A 20,044-nucleotide genomic window follows, 5' to 3' on the forward strand; every position below is an offset into this window, starting at 1 on the left:
ATTAATAAAAATATTCATATTTTTTAACATGTAGAAACAAGTGATGAGATAAGATAAAAATCATATAACACATGAAAAATTTAAATGCCAACAACTTAATTAAAAAATATAAAAAATTTGAATATCCATAAATAAAAAAGTTTGATAAAAATATTAAATTTATCAAACACGTGAAACTTAATTAAACTTATATAAAATGATGTATAAATGTATATATATATATATATATATATATATATAACATATAAATAATATATAAATACAGATATCTGTATCAGTATAGATATATAAACGAAGATACGGAAAACCAAAAAACATGAAATTTCAAAGTAGTTAATCTGAATGAAAATAAACTCACACAATCAACTTTCTGTCCACATAAGTTTCCATTGCAATTATGGATGAGATACCGCAGCAATTCATGCAAACCAGAAATCATAAACTTTGAAAGATTATAGAAGATTAAGAAATACGTAACATGAAAAGAAAATGCATGCGCGTATGTATAAAAAGTAAAATCTAGATAAGGATCATCATATCTTTATATAACTTTTACAATTAAAGTAATAGCTAGCTCCTATTAGGAAAAGGTAACCTATAAACAAGAAAATATAATAAAGATAAGTTTATTACATTACAAGTGTTTTAATAATTTAAAATGATATGAAATCAAAATAAATGTATATAGATATATAGACAAATATAATCATACTTGCTCTCATTTCTATACTTAATTTAAAAATCTGATATTATTTTTACTCATATTGATAGTCACATCTAACCAATACAAAAATTCCTCATAAAACTAAAAAGAAAAAAAAAATCAACAGTAAAGATAAAGGAAAAGAAAGATTTATTTTTCATTCCTTAGGGTCATGGCCACCCCAAGATTTTTTACTTTTTTTAAATATTTTTAATATTTAAAAAAAATTAAATTGATTTTTATTTTTTATAAAATACAATATTTAATATTAATAAATAATAAAATAAAAAATTAAACATAATAAATAATAATAAAATTTATTGAGATATTTCTTTTGTTCTTTCTCATTTAAAGTTTTAGTTTTTCACGTATTGTATTCATTTATTATTCTTGCATCTCTTCTTTATTTTTTTGTTTAAAAAAATAGAAAGTTAGACATAAATTCATTATCTCACTGTCAATTCTCATCGGTTCTCTTCTAAGATAAAAAAAATGTAATTTTTTCATTTCTCTTGATAAGAAAATATTAGTTTGATATTTAGTTTTTTTTTCATGTTATGAGTTTTTTGTATTTTTTATTTTTTTATAAATATAAAAAGAAAAGTTAGGTACTATATGTTTTTCATAACCATTTCTTAAAGGTGACTTGATTATCATTTTTTTTAGTAATTACGTCTCTCAATTTTTGATTAAATTTTGATAAATTATTTTTTAATCTTAATTTTTTTTAAATAGTTATTATTGATGAAAAATAAAATAATAAATTCATTTGTTTTAAGTGATAGAAGGGAAGATATTCTTGAATATGAAAACAAGACAAATTTACTTCTTTACCTATTTTCCAGCATGATACTAGGAATTCAATTGTTGAATTAAATGACCATTTCTTAAGATTCAAAAGTTGTAAGTGGAAAATTTCATATTAATTCTTTTGAATTATAGGTAGAATGTTTTATATTAATTCTTTGAAACTTAATATAAGAAAACGTTCTCAAATACGAGAGTATTAAGAAAAAGAGATGAAATTAGAAAAAAATTATTTAAAATAAGTTTCATATCAAATATAATTTTAAAATTATACTTTTAAAAAAAATATATACAAAAATTTTAATATTAAATTATATATATTTTTATTATATTAATAATAGTTAAATATATAAGATTTGAGTATATTACTTTTTACTTTACAAACCTTTTTATCAAAGATCCGCCATTGACCGTCATTTCACCACTTATATATTCATCCATTTATCTACACATAGATAGAATTTAGGGTGACAGGTATACTTTACCAATTCGAGAAACTCTTTAAATTAAATAAGAATAAATAAAACCAAAATGTTTACGAGAATGAGGTACATATACGTACATAACTGCAACCATTCAAATATCATACGACGAAGTCAATAAAGTACGAAATGAGAAGTATTTGTAAGTTTCAACTTTTGTCATATCAATGTTTCAAATATGTACTCTGCCGTATGAATATACTGCAGTAGCCTTATACTAGATAATTAAAGATTAAAAAAATAAAATAATTTATACAGTAAAGTACATTTTCATTATTATTATTGACAAATTATTAAACAATATTATAAAACCAATATCTTTTACAATAATTATTTTGAGAGTGAGGTATAAAAAGCACACTTTTTCAACACATCTAATTTTATAATTCTTAATTACTATTTAAGCAATGAAACAAAACACCATTTCTATAATACGTTCCTCGTACAGAACGAACAAGAAACTGAGGATGTTCAATTGACAAGCCTGCAATTCCTTCTGATCTCACCAGCAGTTCCAGTGAGAGGAGTGATATCACTCATCTTAGTCATAGCTTCAGCAAAATCACGAAAAAACGCAGCATTGCTGTCGCTGTAAATTCTGACCAAAGGGTCTTGAGAGGCACCGTCGAAGAGCACTTGATCGGAGATGAGAAGGCCACGGCGAGCCACCAGGTCGGAGAAGTAGTTGTTGTCGAAGAGAACGGGAGTGAGGGAGTCGAGAGGGGACAAGTTAGTGTCCCCACCAGAGGAAGGGCAAGTGGTTCTTCTTGACGCGGCGAAGCTGGTGTCGATGTTGGTTCCGTTGTAGATGCGAGCTCTGAAAAACTGGCACTGCGCTTGCCCTAAGCTGTGGCTGCCGGAGAGCACGGTGAGGTCACGTGCGCTCAGGCCTTTGGCGGCGAAGGCGGTGGTGAGTGTGGGAAGGTCGGAGAACGGAGAAGGGAGTTCGGCGTTGGCTGCGCTTTGGCTTGCTGTTCTTGCGTCTCTTCGACCTAGTGCTACTGTCCATGAAGGTCCTCCGAGCTGCCATTTCAGAATATTAGGTTTAGGGTTAGTATGATTTTTTTACATATACTTAAGATAAACAAATTATTTAAAATAATTAGCGGTAGGTGGACCATATCTAAGCTTTTCTTTAACAAATAATTGTTTCATTTTAATGTGATATTAGATAGATAAAAGCGAACAGAGAGGAATTGTTGAGCTAAAGTGGTGTGAGTGAAAGCTTAAAATGGATGACACAGCAGAAGACAAAGGTTTGGTGGTACTTGTGTTTCTGAGGTTTTTAAAAGGGAAGATAATGAGTGGTTCTTCTCGAGAATGAGACAAGGCTGACACCAGACTTTGATTGCATGAACCATTATCCCTTCTTTTTTTCTTTTTCTCTTCATCAATTATTGTTCTGTGTGATGCATTTTTTCGGGGAAGGGGACCCCACCAAATTACGAGAGTTGACATGGTGATCGATTACGTGTTAGAGGAAAGTAAAAACCGAAAGTGGGGAACAAGGTTTGAAAACAAGCCCATGCCAAAATCAGATGTTAGGAAAAATACAAACATCAACTTAGCTTAGCTACGTATCTGCTTCTTCTGATGAGAATGACTGAACCTTCCAACCTCATTCTAACATTTCAATAATGGAAGCAGGGAAAAACCCTAATGAAACACATCATATATTTTTCACGTGTTGTGTTCTATGCAATTATATAATAATTCTTAGATATATGCATGTAATATTACAGATTTGGTAGTGGCAAATGAAAGTGATATTTCTCTACACAGAAAGAAAGAGAAGAAAAGATGGCTCACCAGAACTACTCCATCTCTTGCTGCAAGTGCCAGAATATCAGCACAAGAGACAATGCCATTGCAAGCAGCTTCAACCTTGGTTTTAATGGTGTCGATCACTTCGTAACCCCTCATTGAATTTCTGTTTGGTGCTGCATTTTTCTCACCAACAAATGTGTCACTGTCATCCAATAAAATTGATGCATCGCAGCCCTGAAAATTAATGTAACTAAGATTATTTGTAGTTTTTTGTTTTAACCAAATCATGTATGCTTACAATACACATGAATAGTCAACGTTATTTTTACTCAAATTTAACGTTTCATATGTCGTTAGATATCGTTAGATCTTTTGAGAGAGGTTTAAGCCGATCACTAGATGAATCAGGTTCTAATACTACTGTTAGGTCTTTTGAGAGAGGATTGTCTCAGAAATTTAATACCACTGAGCATGAGTCCAACCTACACATAAGAGATGAACACCAATCTTAACTAAAAACCTTAAGGCGATGGGTTTATGGGTCTTCATCCTTATATAATGCTCTACTTTTTTGTTTATAGTTAATTTGAGACTTAAACTCACACTTACATTCCTAATACATATGTGTTTGAACATAGATATAGAAGTGATATTAAAGAAACAAGAAACTGTGTTCTTACATTGACAAAACAATCGTGGAAGAACAATCGGAGTATAGAGGCTCCAAGTCGAGGTTCTCCATTGATGGCTTGCTCCATTACATTTCTCATAATGGTTTGAAGATTGGGACAAGTTTTATCGTAGAAGTTGGTAGAAAGTTGTGCATTGGTTGAAGAAGAAAGGAGAGAAAGAATGAAGAGTGCAACAAAGAAGAGGGTACGTGAGAAAGGTGCCATCTTTCAAGCTTTAAGCCACAAAATAGTGATTATTTTGTAGTGTTAGAAGTGAAGAGGGCAATGAAAGAAGAGGGTATGCAATATATATATATATATATATATATATATATATATATATATAGAATGTTGGTGCATGCAGAGACAGCAAAATTTGGAAAAAAAAAAGTTCTACCAAATTTCAAATTTGGCTGCTCCATACATACTTTACTTTAAAAAAAAAAAGGGATAAAAGATTAAATAACATTAGTTCCAACTTAAAATTATGAAGTTTAATATTTAAGAAAAATTATATGTACTTGAACTTTCTTAATCCAATATAAGACTTTTAATTTATATTTTAATTTTTAACCGATTATTAATAAAAATAAACAAGAGAAAAGATTTAGAGAAAAGTTATACCTACTTTTTTTTGGAGGATGTCATATTACAAGTGGGAAATTAATTTTCACAGTTGAAGATGTTTTTTTCTTGAGACAATCTGGATAAATGTACGTACTTCATCAAGGCACCCTTTTTATTACAATCATGAAATTTTGTGAACATTCTACTTTATATTCAATAAATCCACTAATAACAATGTCATAGTTTTAAGTCAATTTTAATGGAAAGAATTACAAAAATTATTAAGCAGTGTGAGACTTTACTATATAGTCATCTCATCACTAATCTGCACATAATATATAATTAAATATTTAAGTGTGGTTAATTTTTTCAGTAAATTAAAAATCTTCCATACTAAAAGTTAAATAACATCATAAATATACTGTTCCAAACCCCCTAATAAGAAAAACACGTGTTAAAAAAAAACTTGTTATTTTCAAGAATTTACATTGATTTACACTTCCTTTTGTATACTTTAACAAATGAGATTAATCAAGAAGGCCACGATAAAATCGCATAAAGTATTCTTAATTTATATGATTGGTGCCTCTTTGGTTTTCGAACTTTTATCTTTATTTAATTTATTTATTATTTAATGAAAGAAGATGCATGATTGTTGTCACTTTACACGTCAGTAACATGAATAATTCATAATATTGTGAAGGCAAAGATGAAGCAAAAAAGAAAGAGCTTGAATCATTCACCACCATAAAAGTGATTCTAATCATAACCATGAATATATCCTTTTTAGGAGAACCAAAAGCTGGGATCTGTTTGACCAGTTTTCTACAAGTTGCATATGCACATAAAGCACTTCTCAATCTAACTTCAATTACATTTGGTTAAGTCAAACACATCTTTGTCTAAATCAGTTATTTTGTCAAATCAAAATTAACAAAACAAATGATAAAAAAAAAAAAAAAAAGTGGGTATCGTTCACGTTTCTGAAAAATAAAAAAAAGTTGGTTGTGTGCACTTTTCTAGGGCATCACATTCATATGAAAAATGGTTTTTACAACTTTTAATAAAGGTTGACGAAGGTATTTATGGACGAAAATTCAATGATTTGAATTTGTATATGATATAAATGATTTGACAGGGAAATCTGCAGTCACATTATAGTAAAATTGTCACATAGATGTAACTCACTTCACACACATGTTTATTATTGCGATGTGTTTGGCCAATTAGGACCTTTGAAAGCTTGGTCACGTATGCTCATAAATTAAACCATATCAAAGTCAGAACTATGACTAATTCAAGATCTGATACATAATCGATGTCATCATTTTTTTTTTTTTAAGATGAAAATTTAGAGGAAAAATGGACAGTACATCAGTTTTTTTTTTTTTTTTTATGGAGTATATATTAAACATTACTATATACTTTAAAGCAAAAAAATTTCTAAAATTTAAAAAATATTTATAAAGGAACTTATATTTACTTCATTATAAGGAGACAAATGAAATTATGTTTACTTAATTATAAGGAGACAAATGAAAATTTAAAATGTTCATATGCTATTGAAAGGGATATTTAAAAGGAAAAAAATAAATAATTAGGTGGGCAGTATGAAAGGGAAATTTTTAATTGAAATTGTTTTCTTTAATAGAAGTGATAAATATTTCTTTGAAGTGCTATTTTTCTTTTGACAGTAAAAGTGTAAATTTTGAATATAGTTACCAAATGCATAGATAATTAACTTAAAAACTATATACCTTACTTTGTCTTCTTTTTGATTTATAAATAATCAAATCAGTTTGCACCATTCTTTCAGGCAAACTCATTCAAGTCCAATTTTTCTGAATTTTTTTTACCGTTCTTTGTTGAGTATTATAAACACAGTAATTTTAATATATTTTAAAATTTTAAAATTAATAATCATTAATATAATATATTTTAAAGACACAACATAAGAACAGGGGAGAATAAATAACCGGTAGAGAATCTAAACTGATTCAATAACTACATTTTCCTGACAGATTAAAAATGGTTTCAATTTTCCACACGTCGCCATGACAATGACAAGGGTTTAGGAACACAAACATATGGAGTGGTGATCAAACGTAGGAAAACAAAAGTTTAAACACGGTTTCTCATGAACGTACTATAAACAGAAATAGGGTTGAATATTTGAGAATCTTAGGAACATTTCGTCAATCATACTTGCGTATTTAACCAAACACGCTCTAATTATTTCCCTCAACAGCCTTCAGTTTTTTATCCTTTAGCCATGATCCACTAACAGCATCAACCTTCCATAGAAATCTATGCCTCAGCCAGTAGTAACTATAAGAATGGAAAAAGTCGTAGGAGGGGACAATAAGATGATGAATCCCTGAGGCGTGTTCAATTGCTTTCTCTCTCTTTAATTTTTCTTTGTTTGCCTTCAAGGATACAATAATTGATCATTGAAAACCATAATGATTAGTAAAGCACCAAGCAACCAACCATCAATTATGGGGAGACTTGAAAAGAGATTCTTAGAAAGAACCTTCCACCACAAACTAAGATGAACAAGTCTAATCTTTCATGAATTTGAACATTAGCATTAAACCCACCATTTTTTTTTCCTCACCAAAATGTATCGCATTGTTCAAGATTAGAAAGAAACGGCAACTAGTACCAAGCATACAGATACAAGTTAGGTGAGCCTGTACCTATCCATCATTTAAATGTTGATAATGTATGTAACATGCACTAACTAGATGTTGGGCCGGGGGACAACTTGGGAGAGTGGAAACTGGAGCAGCTTCCCACCTTTGAAGGGGACCTTTGAGTCTTCACCAGTGGAACCAATGACTGCACAACATCTGCCATGAGAGGACGATAATCTGCCTCGGGTTGCACACACATTGCAGCAATTGCAGCCACCTGGACAACCTCTTTCATAGAGTACTGTCCCTCCAATGAAGGATCCATAATCTTTACAACCTTTTCTCTATCGGTCAAAAGAGGCAGAGCCTAAACACATCGCACATACAAGTTTGTTAGAAAAAGGTAGAACTTAAGTCTCGGATATATAGAAAAACTAGAATACCAATTGATTAAATCACCAAGCAGTACAGAATCAACACAGAACTTGATTGTTGGAAAGAATTAACAAACGCACCCAAGAAACAAGAACACCTTCTCCTGGAGGTCTCTTCATATCTACTGGCACTCGGCCAGTGAGCAGCTCCAAAAGTACAACACCATAACTGTACACATCTGATTTTGTGGTTAAATGCCCTGTTAGTGCATATCTGCACAAACAAACATTGAGAAACACATAATTAGTTTTTCATGAGATGAATTATTCAAAGAAAAACTCTTGAAATAAGAATGAAGATTACACAAAATGACCAAAACAAGGTAAGATTTGTACTCGGGGGCAACATATCCTTGGGTGCCCAAAACTCGAGTTGAAACATGTCCACCAGCTCTATCAGGTCCCAACTTTGCCAATCCAAAATCAGAAACTTTGGCATGAAATTTCTTATCCAAGAGGATGTTACTGCTCTTAAAATCTCTGTGAATAACTGGGGGACTGACATGCTCATGAAGATATTCTAACCCCCTAGCAGCTTCAAGTGCTATTCTTAGTCGAGTTTCCCAATCCAACTTTATGGGTGTAATAATAGAATCTACAAGAAATCAATTGATCAAAACCAACTCAAACATACAAAATAACTAACAAAAAAATAGCAAACATGGCTGCGGACACAGCACTTTTGGACATTTTATATTAAATAGCCCACTGATGAAAATTTTAAAAATAAGGGTAGACAAAACATGACTTTTTTATCTTGTAATGTCTTAAATAAGAGACAATGAATCGAGTGTAAAAAAATATGGAATAACAAACAATTATAACATTCTACAACAAAGCATTGCAAAATTTTGTTTTCATGGTATCGGTAGAGATAATAAGCAGAATTTTTGCTCCAGGTTCTGGTGAAGTTCTTATAATAGCTCAAATAGACAAATTAAAAATTCAAATTATTTTGAAAGAAACTTTATGCCATACATGACCCATCAAATATTTCCTTTTACAGTGTTCAATAAACCCAGAGATTTAGAGGGAAGTATTGCAACTTACTGGAGGATGTGCAAATTCAATCAGGAGGTAAAGCTCTCTTCTCTTTCAAGATTGTCAATTATATATAAACTGACCAACTTAAGATCTTTCCTCAAAGAAGATAGCATACAAATTACTTACGCACCTACAAGCTATATATGTAAAATGTAGACATCTGAAAAAGCAGTAATAAATCGAACATATAGTGTAACTTAAGATTGATATAACATGGTTATCACTTCAAGGCCACTATCCATGTTGTGTAATACTAATATGCGATGAAAATAGTTCGATGTGTCACTTTCAACCCATAGTCATCATAAACTTTACAAGGGAAGGAAAACCCTTGCAGAGTGAAGAAGTTCGGAAAAAGAGAATGCACAAGGGAGAATCTAATGAAAAAATGTCTTTGCTTATATGGACATGCCCTTCAATTTTACGCAACAGAACAGAGGAAAGTATTTAAGGAATCAGTTACTCAGAGTACCAAATGTAATAGGAAACTGGGTACATGCTGGCAGGCTGTTCCCAATCAAAAATTTCATCAATTTAAATCAAATATCCAATACTGCAAGATTAACAGATTAATCTATCATCATATATATATATATATATATATATATATATATAACAGAGAGTTACTCATTCAAACAAAAAAAAAAAGGTTCTAAGTAAGTTTTTCTTGTTCCAGCCCCTCTAGTGAGCAAACAGATTAAGTATATAGCAAAAGCCGAGATTGTTACATCAAAATTCCATAAACATATGACAGTTCCACCCCATCATGAGGATTAGAGTCTTGACCACTGTCTGTCAAGTACAAAAAGTTAATTGTAATCATCCATTCGCAGCATTTTAAATCAGCAGAGAATAAAAGCTTTCTAGCAAATATATATTTCATAACTTACTGCTAACAGGATAAAGATGTTCCTGCAGTCCACCATTTGCCATAAATTCATACACCAGCAATTTATGATTACTATCAGAGCAGTACCCAAGCAATGCCAGCAGATATGGTGAATGCAACCGGCTTAGCAATTCCACCTACAGTGACATGAAAGCAACCAATTCAATTCAATTATCAAAATGAATTGGCTTCCGAAGACATCTATAGCTATTTAATTCATTGACTCGGCCAAAATGCGTATGAATGATTTAAAAATTTAACTAGTTTGATTACAGGGGAAATCAAACTCATAAGCATGAAGAACTTTCCCATAGTTTCTAGAAAAGAAGCAGCGCTGGTCAAAATGTTCTAAGAAGTAACAGACCTCTACTTTAAATTCTTCTTCCCCTTGCTTTCCTGCCTGATCCATGAATTTAATGGCAACTTTCCTGCCACTATTGAGCACTCCCCGGTAAACAAGTCCAAATCCACCATGACCAACGACATTCGACTTGCTGAAGCCCCCTGTTGCAGAATGCAGCTGCTTGAAAGTGAACACCTGAAGTCCTTTCTCGGCAATGACTTGCAGATTTGCAAAGTCACTATTCTCATTAAGGTTTGCGTCTTCAACTAATATAAAATCAAGCAAAATCTGACCGTAAGTGGGACCTCAATTTACTCAAGTAAAGTAGAAAAAAAGTAAAGATATAAAGTTTTAAAGTGAAAACACAGAAAGAAGTTAATTTCAAATCATTCAGTTTAAAATCTTGAAAAAAAAAAAGGTGGAACATAATAACACTGAATGTACTCCCCTTCCCTTTCCCTTCTAATGAATACTCTCCAACAATATAGATGAGAATTAATTACACCCGGTAGAAAAAATATATATAAATGAATATCAATGAACTGGCAGTATTAATATTGTCTGCATTATACATACTATTTTACAAGTGTCGAGAATGATAGGTCATCTTAATCAAACTAATTAAATGTAAATACAGGAAATACACGGATGAACTTGCTTGAATAGGTAAGTTCCATTTTTTTTCCTTGCATCAGTCAAATTCTCCATTTTAATTTAAACCTGCATGAAACAAAACTAAGCCAAACCCCCCATAAAAAATCACAAATTTTTTGGACAAAAGGATCATAACAACACAATTTTATCAGAATTTCCACCAGGCCCGAATCCTGGAGAGGGAAAACACAAAGAGCAAAATCTCAATCAAACCAAAATACAACAGCACGTGAGATACTATAGCCTACCATGGATGCACTAAATCTAACACATCCCTTCAATCAGACGAAACCACACCGTAATCAAAACTAATCTCCACATGACAATAAATTATTAGACAGTCCGAAACCACCACCTGACAAGTCTTCATGTGTCAAGTCTTTAAATTTTCAAACTCGCATAAAAGAACTAACAACAATAACCCACACGTCACCTAAAGATTATTAATTTTTTTCAAAAACTGAAAAACCCAAATTGTATAATAAATTCTCCTACATGACACCTAAATGAATGTTATTAATTTTTTTTTCATAAACTGAAAAACACAACTGCATGTTAGTACAGAAAGGTCAGCAACAGTTCCATCGAATAATCTCAGGCGTTTGCAGAAGAACACAAAGCGAACATTGAAGTTCAGCACATTTCGGAAAGAGAGCCAAACCTTTTTTGAGGCTTTTGCGGCGGTTGGAGACCTTGTTGAGGATGTAGCAGTAGTAAGCAAAGGCAACGAACAAGGCAAAGACGGCGATGGAAGCGAACACCATAATGGCGATGAGTGCAATCTTGGCCTTCCTTCTGTAGTCATAATCTTCGTCCATTTCGAATTCTCTGAGATGCAAAAACCCTAACCCCAGAAATGGTTAAAGCATAGTGGCAATGCGAGAAGAAGCGAGAATGGTTAAAAAGCTGCGTCGGAGCTTCGAAGTTGGAAGACACACTCTGACTTGCTTCACTCTCCCTCTGCCCTTTTCTCTCTGCCGCCTACAGTGCTGATACTGACATTTCTCTTTTGCATCTTCGTCCCTCAACTTCTTGCAATTTGCGTTACCACCACCAACTAATTTTACGTTATTTTCATTCTTTCCCCCCTGCACAAATAGTTTTTAAATATTGATAAATATGTTTTTTTTCCTCTAACAGATTTTTTTTAACTGAAATTCTTTCATTTTTAAATTCAATATATTTTGTTTTATACTTAAAAAATAGTAAATATAATTTTTTTAATTCAACAACTTCAACTGATTTTATTTAGCACTTATATAATATTTAACACGTAAAAAAATTAAAATAAAATATTCAAGTATGAATATTTTTATGAAATTAAATAAAATTACTCAATTTAATATTCTTTTGAAATATGAGCCAAATATCCAAATATTATGAATAGAATGGAAAAGGTGTAAAAAGGGGAAAGGCGAGGGGCATGAGAATGCAATTAGAAAGAAGATGGAGGCCGGCAGCAGCTTTGGTTGGAGTGGGAACATAGAAGAGTGTTAAGGCCATTTACTAAATTGAAATAGGACAAACATTGCCCATTCATTGCTTTCGCTTTGCATTTGGGTCTCAATCTCACTTCCCTCCAACACAACATCACCCTCATTAATACCACCACACCATCTTTTCAAAACAAAACCTTAGTAAATAAATGACACGTGCATGGGTGCACGTGGGATCCATTTTTTCAATTTAGCAAACTTTCGAACTTATTCTTTTACTTAAATTATACATATTAAAATTCTATTTTTCGCTTCTAAATTTTATTTTAGGATTAAATATAATTTTTATCTTTTAATTTTTAGTAAAAATTTAGAATTAAATTTTTTAATTTTGAATTAATTTAATCGTTTTATTTTAACCAATTTTTATTAAATTTATTTTACATTTCAAACATATCTCTTTATAATATTTTAATTTGTTTACATTATTTTACATATTTTTCCTTCAATGTTAATTAAAAAGAATTTGATTTAAATGACTAAATTTATTCATTTCTAAAAATAAAGACTAAATTAATTAAAAAAAATTTAAAATAACTAATTTTAATTTTTATTAAAAATTAAAATTAAAAAACAAAAAATATATTTAACACTTTATTTTATTTCAACCATTATTCATCTTCGATCTTAGAAAAATGAAATCAACCCAACACAAGAAGACAGCGTTTGGAATCGTCGGCAAATGCTATAGAGAGATACCTTCACAGTCCATAGGCCTGCAGTGTAGCAATTGACTTGCTCTTTGGAACTCTCATAGGAAAAGTTGAATGGTTAAAATAAGTTCAAAATTTTATTTTAATCTGTAAAATACTAATGAAAAATTATCAAATAATAAATAAGGTGTATTAAAATTGGCAGAATTTTTGTGCAAAATATTTTGGCAAGAAAATTGGTATTTTTTTTTTTACAGATTATTGTTCATTCATAAATTTACATGTATTTCCTTTGAGAAAATTTTCCAAAAAGAAATCTAACAGTAAATATACGATTTTTTTTTTTGTAGTATAAAGAAATAAATTAGTGAATGATAATAAAGGATAATTTATGACAATTGTTTGAACTCTCCGTAAGTAGAAATAGAACATCATCCATGTATGAAACAATTAGTGAACAAAACTTCTAAACTTTGTTTTTTATGTTAAAAAAGAAAGAAAAAGCAGTCTGATATATTACGAAAATAAAATTTCTTGAGAAATATGATAAATTTGTCTTCCACTTATGTGGAGAAGTGGTATATGGTGGATATATCTTTAATTCTTTAGTTTCACTTTTGTTTTATGATGAAGCAATTATATTTTATGTTAAAAAAAATTATTTAGTGTAATTAAGCTCTCGTTTAGCTAATTTGTACATATATGTTTGATTGTTGTTGCGTGATTGTGTGATAATATGTTACTTTTTAACTCAGTACTTGAAACAATATTGTCGCAACTGACGGATAGATAGAAAAAGGAAAAAAATTTAAAAAAAAAGAGTAATTGCTTTTGCCACCAATATTTTTTAGGAAACAATATTGAAAAAACTATTTAAAGAAGTATGTAAGACTATATTTTTGAGTTCAAGAATTTATTATATGGAGAAGGTATTAATACCTACACTGTCCACGTAGAGATAAGATTATATGGAGAAGGTGTTAATACCTACACTGTTCACTTATATATGACGAATACGAATGAGAATAAGGTGGGATGGATTTTATTGTCTAGTACTCATTCTCAAAGAAAACATTCATCATCGTTCTTATACTCATATTCAATTGATATATTTTTTTTCATTATTATTGGATAACGAGTATACTTCATGTTCGTATTTATTTTCTTGTTATTCGAATATCATGATCTTATTAAATATTCAATACCAAATGACATACTTTTGTTTTTCTAATATAAATATTTAGAAAAAAATAATAATTATATACATTTCAAATTAGAGTATCAGCTAAATTTTTATAGGAACCAAGGTATTTAGTAAGTTTGCAAACTTTAATGAAACATAGTTAATAAAATCAAAATATTTTTTAAAAAAATACAAAAAAACAAGTATCCAAGTTTAAATACATTTTAATATCTTTACTTTCTTTCACTAAATTCTAATGAAATTTATTCTTTATACACTAAAAAAAATTGTATGACACCACTTAAAAAAATCGCACAAAGAAGAAAAATTAAACTAATAATAATTAAAATTTAGCTCAAATATATTTCTTTTTGAATTTCAATCTATATTGGATTGTGATAAACAAGATTTATGACAATTGCAATAAGTTATCATAGTAAATAAAATGTCTTTATAGAGTTACGGTGATATAAAATTACGTTTATGATGATAATCCTTATGATAATGAGTTAGAAAATAAAAATAATTATATATAAAAAATCATCAAAACAATATTTTACATGATAAAAATAAATAACAAATAGAAATATTAAAAAGAAGTAAAAATTATCAAATGTGTCTTAGAAACAATTTGATACATCATTCAACGAAATTGTATGAAAAATAAATGTATAATTAAAGATTTGATAAGATGAAAAATACCTTAAAGATCTAAGAAAAAAATTTCAGATATCAAACTAAAATTATGGATCAAAGATAATAAAAATGATAAGTTTTATGTGATTGAATACTTGAAATTGAGAGACAAATATTTTATATAAAAAAATAATAAATAAAAATATTAAAAAGGAAAAGAAATATTCAATTATGAGACATAAAAACTATTTGATTCATTGTAATTGGTAATATACCATTTGAACATTATCGCACAAAGATATGATAAGAGGAAAAGTACCTTAGATATGTGAGTGAATTCATAAATATATAACAAGTCAAACAATTAGAAGAGGGAGAAAAAATATGTAGCGAAAAAAAAATGGTTATAAAACTAAAGACTAAAATAATGCTTTAAACAGTAAAGGATGAGTATTAACGTGAGTATGAGAAGAGGATTGGGTGGGGGTATGTACAAACTTATCTTCGTCCTCATACCCAATTGAACAAATCAGACATTACTTAGACCCATAACTAGTTAATGTGGAGATTTCCCTTCAAAACATGGATGAGTTTGTTTAATACACACAAAAATGCGTTAATTTGTGATCCCTAACTGTAAATTTGGTTCGATAATAAACTGATAGTAATGGCACGATAGGTCCAAGAAATAATATCTCTCGCTTTGATAGGTTTTGAATAACTCTGATATTATCTTAAAAAATAGATTTTAAGTCTAATTCAATCTTACAAAACTAGTTTGTAAGGTAAGGTTTCCACTCATTTATATATTATAAATTTATCTTATCTCTAGTCGACGTGTGATTTTCAATATGCAATTAAAACATGGACAACATCTACCAGTGTATTTAAAATAAGTATAAAAGTTAAAATGAAAATTATTACAATATGTGTTGGATCTTAAAATGTGAATGAAAACTTATGAGAAGATATCATTTATGATTTTCAATAAAACAATGTATTATTTGTATAAATATCAAATGGAAAACAAAATGAAAATTTTTCAAACAATCATAAGATGTGTGTATTTGCAAAGGGCGCATTATTTGGATAATATTTGATATATTATATAATACAAAATTATCATACAAACCCTGAACAATACATTATCTATCAAATTGCCATAATCTATAAAGGATTTCCTCTTTTTTCCCACATTTCATAATTTCAATTTTACCCTTTATAATATAATTATTTGTCATCAACAGTTATTTTCTCATATTTTATCCATTCATTTCACTTTATTTTTAATAAACATAAATTTATTTTGTATATTAACTTAACATTACAATATTACCACCTACTAATATAATATCATGTATATTTACAAAATACATATACACAGACGCGCGATAGTGTTTGTGTTTACGCTAGTATATTGTAAAGATATCATATTCATATATATTCTGGTTTTAATTCTATTATAGAGATATTATATATTTTATTATTTTTTATTATCATCAAATATTCAGTTTTATGATACATATTAGGTTTTATTTTTTCCCTTATATCATGGGATAGTGTACCCTATACGGTAAACATTTGCTTAAGTCTGCACTCATTTAAGTCCACATCCCACCTAAATTTGCATTTGGAAAGGGAAGATTCTCATATCAATAATTGTGTGATCTTATTTTTAGAAAAAAATCACATAAAGTCATTTGACAACTATTTTTAATTCGTTTACATGTGATTGTTGATTGACCATTGTGTAAGATGCGACGAAGGGTGAAGAACACACCCTTAGCTTGATTTAACTGATCCAATGATAAATAAGGAGAATCTTTCAACTCACTCGTATGAATAAAATAAACTAACAAGTTCCTCTTGTAACATATCTCTTATATCTCATATATCTTATATTTTTTCAATTCCTAAAAATTTTCGACACTCATAATATTTGATATTGTAATTATATGACCATAATATTTCATATTGTAATATGACTCTTAAAACTTCATAAGTTCACATCCCAATAAAGTCCACCTTAAACTCCCAAAATCAAAATGCGGACTTTAGCGAATGTATACTGTATATTGAACAAGTTTCTAATAGATGCAAACTTTCATTCTCATACTTTCAATAAAGTATTTCTCTCCTAACTTTCTCTCACTTATGTTTTATCAAACACTAACATGGTATCAGATGAAAAACACCTTCTGACATTACCTTATCTTCTCTTCGTCATTTCACTCATGGCAAGTTTTGCTTCTCCTCACCCTTTATTTATTCATTTTGGAGAAAATGATGCATTTGATTTTGTATATCTCTTTCTTGTTGATAACAATTATCAACCATGGACAGTGGTAGATCTTGGTCAAAAATTTTGAAGGGGCCAAACTAATATACTCAAATTTTATATATTTAATTATTATTATTATTAATATAACAAAAATATATATAATTTAGTATTGAAATTCTTGTATGGTTTTCCTTACAAAAATTATAGTTTTGAAATTGTATTTGATATGAAACTCATTTTAAAATAGTTTTTCTAATTTCATCTCTTTCCTTGATATTTCCATATATGAGCATGTTTTCTTATAATAAATTTTAAATAATTAAATATGAAACATTTCACCTATAATTCAAAAGAATTAATATGAAACTTCCCACTTATAATTCTTTAAATTTTAAGAAATGGTTCTCTAATTCAACAGTTGAATTCCTAGTATCATGCTTGAAAATAGGTGAAAAAGTAAATTTGTATTGTTTTTATCTTCAAGGGTATCTTTCCTTTTATCACTTTACAAAAACTGAATCTATTATTTTATTTTTCATCAATATACATATTTAAACAAAAATTAAGAGTAAAAAATAATTGATCAAAATCTAATAAAAAATTGAGATACGTAATTACTAAAAAAAATATGATAATTAAGTCACATCTAAGAATGATTATGAAAAAACATATAGTACATAACTTTTCTTTTTATATTGATAAAAAAATCAATATACAAAAAAATCATAAGATGAAAAAAAAACTAAATATCAAACTAATATTTTCCTATCAATAGAAGGGAAAGAGTTACTTGTTTTATAAGAGAACAAATGAGAACTAAGAGCGAGAATGAATTTATATCTAAATTTCTATTTATTTTTTAAAACAAAAAACAAAAGAAGAGATGCAAAAATAATAAATGAATATAATATGTGAGAAACTTAAAATGGGAAAGAACAACAAAAATATATCAATAAATTTTATTATTCTTTATTTTGTTTAATTTATTATTTATTAATATTAAATATTATATTTTATAAAAAGAAAATAGATATCAATTTTTAAAAATTTTAAACAAATATTTTAAAATTATTTTTTAAAAGAAAATTAAAAAATCTTAGGGGGGGGGGGGGGGGCATGGCCCCCTACAGACCTTCTAAGTTTCGCCATTGACCATGAAAATCTGATTGTACAATTTTTCGGCATTGGAAATTTGATTGTACGATTTTCTAATCAATACCTTCTAGATAGGGGAGTTTTAAAAAAATCAAGTTTCTTCAATTTCTCAAGGTTCTCTAATTTCTCAAAGTTCTCCAATTTATCAAGGTTCTCTAATTTCTCAAGGTCCTCCATTCTTTCAAGGTTCTATATTTCTCAAGGTTCTCCATTTTTCAAGGTTCTACATTTCTCAAGATTTTTTCAAGGTTCTCTATTTCTCAAGGTTCTCCACCAGACTACTTTGGAGAAGTGTTACTTCCAAGATGGACATTTATAATCTTCATGTCTACCTTGACAGGAGTGATAAAAATATCATGTATCTTCTGGTTTTAATTCTATTGATAGAGATATTATATATTTTATTCTCTTTTATTATCATCCAATATTCTATTTTATGATGATACATAGTAGGTTTTATTTTTTTTCCTTATATCATGAGATATTGTACTTTATATACTGGACAAGTTTCTAATGGATGCAAACTTTCATTCTCATATTTTCAATAAAGTATTTTTCTTCTAAATTTCTCTCACTTGTATTTTATCAAATACTACTATTATAAGGTAGTTTAAAATTGAAAATCATAATCTAAACGCATCAAGCAATATATCGTCTCAAGATGAAAAGAATGCAAATATATTAAAATAATACATTGTTTGTCAACGAATAAAGTGAAACTAATACCATATTTTAGTATCCGATGTTAGATTATCTAAATTTGATGAATATTAAGTACTTTGATATTTTTACTACAAAAATATTTGTTTTTAACTTTGATTATAATTAAAGTTTCTGAATTTTAACCCCACTAAATGACTAGTATACTTTATATGATAAGGACCCAAACCCAAAACACAAATTGGTGTGGTGGAACTGCATCTCCCACATAGTTGGGTGATTGTGCATCTGTAAAAAGTGGTTTGAAATATGGGTGCTAATAGGAATTTGAGGAGTAACAGTATTCCATGTATGCTTGAATTGACAAATTTTGATTAATCAAAACAAATTTATTCAATAAGTTTACACCTCTAAAATGAGCACAAGTTTTATGATAAAACCAATTTTGGTTGGTTATATGCCACTTTGACTTATTTGATTACTTGTTTGGTGTTGCTAATTTTTGAAACGGTGGATATATGGAGGCCTAGTTTGTGCCCATATTTGTTTAGGGCATAAAATGCTTATTTTAATAACCATTATTTGGTTAACTTCTTTCATGAACCATTTTTAGATATTCAAAATATCTTATCAATTTCAATTTCTTTTAAGAGTGTGCAACCTAACAATATGTTGTTTCGTAAAATATTTAATTTTTTTATAAAAAGAGTTACCTTCTAAACTATTCTCTTCCAAATATATTATTGGGGGATAAAATATTTTAGTCCATAAATTTGGGTACAACATTAAAATAGTGTTTGTTTCAAATTTTAATATATTTTGGTCTAAAACTTTAAAAATAATAGATATAATCTTTTAATCCAACTGCGATAAATTAATTTCTTTGTTTTATATGTCAAATGTATTTTAGGATGACATTTTAGTTGTTTACATTGTTTTTATATTTTTCAGCTCAAATGTTAACCAAGAACACCATTTAACAA

At 28.9% G+C, this 20,044-nt stretch overlaps 2 protein-coding genes across 2 annotated transcripts; both read right to left on the minus strand.

Annotated features, from left to right (window-relative positions):
* Nucleotides 1–2,339: 2,339 nt before the first annotated feature.
* LOC114183236 (peroxidase P7-like) lies at nucleotides 2,340–4,655 on the minus strand. Its single transcript, XM_028070171.1, has 3 exons — nucleotides 4,440–4,655; nucleotides 3,802–3,993; nucleotides 2,340–3,015 (listed from the first exon to the last, which is right to left on the minus strand). The coding sequence occupies exons 1-3, from the start codon at nucleotides 4,653–4,655 to the stop codon at nucleotides 2,464–2,466; spliced, it is 960 nt and encodes a 319-aa protein (XP_027925972.1). The 3' UTR covers nucleotides 2,340–2,463.
* A 2,909-nt stretch (nucleotides 4,656–7,564) lies between these two features.
* Nucleotides 7,565–12,012, minus strand: LOC114183235 (probable serine/threonine-protein kinase PBL23). Its single transcript, XM_028070170.1, has 6 exons — nucleotides 11,659–12,012; nucleotides 10,365–10,609; nucleotides 10,002–10,137; nucleotides 8,404–8,662; nucleotides 8,149–8,281; nucleotides 7,565–8,000 (listed from the first exon to the last, which is right to left on the minus strand). The coding sequence occupies exons 1-6, from the start codon at nucleotides 11,813–11,815 to the stop codon at nucleotides 7,737–7,739; spliced, it is 1,194 nt and encodes a 397-aa protein (XP_027925971.1). The 5' UTR covers nucleotides 11,816–12,012; the 3' UTR covers nucleotides 7,565–7,736.
* Between the last annotated feature and the right edge of the window lie 8,032 nt (nucleotides 12,013–20,044).

The sequence above is a fragment of the Vigna unguiculata genome, chromosome 5, assembly GCF_004118075.2.
Source record: "Vigna unguiculata cultivar IT97K-499-35 chromosome 5, ASM411807v1, whole genome shotgun sequence".
NCBI lineage: Eukaryota > Viridiplantae > Streptophyta > Magnoliopsida > Fabales > Fabaceae > Vigna > Vigna unguiculata.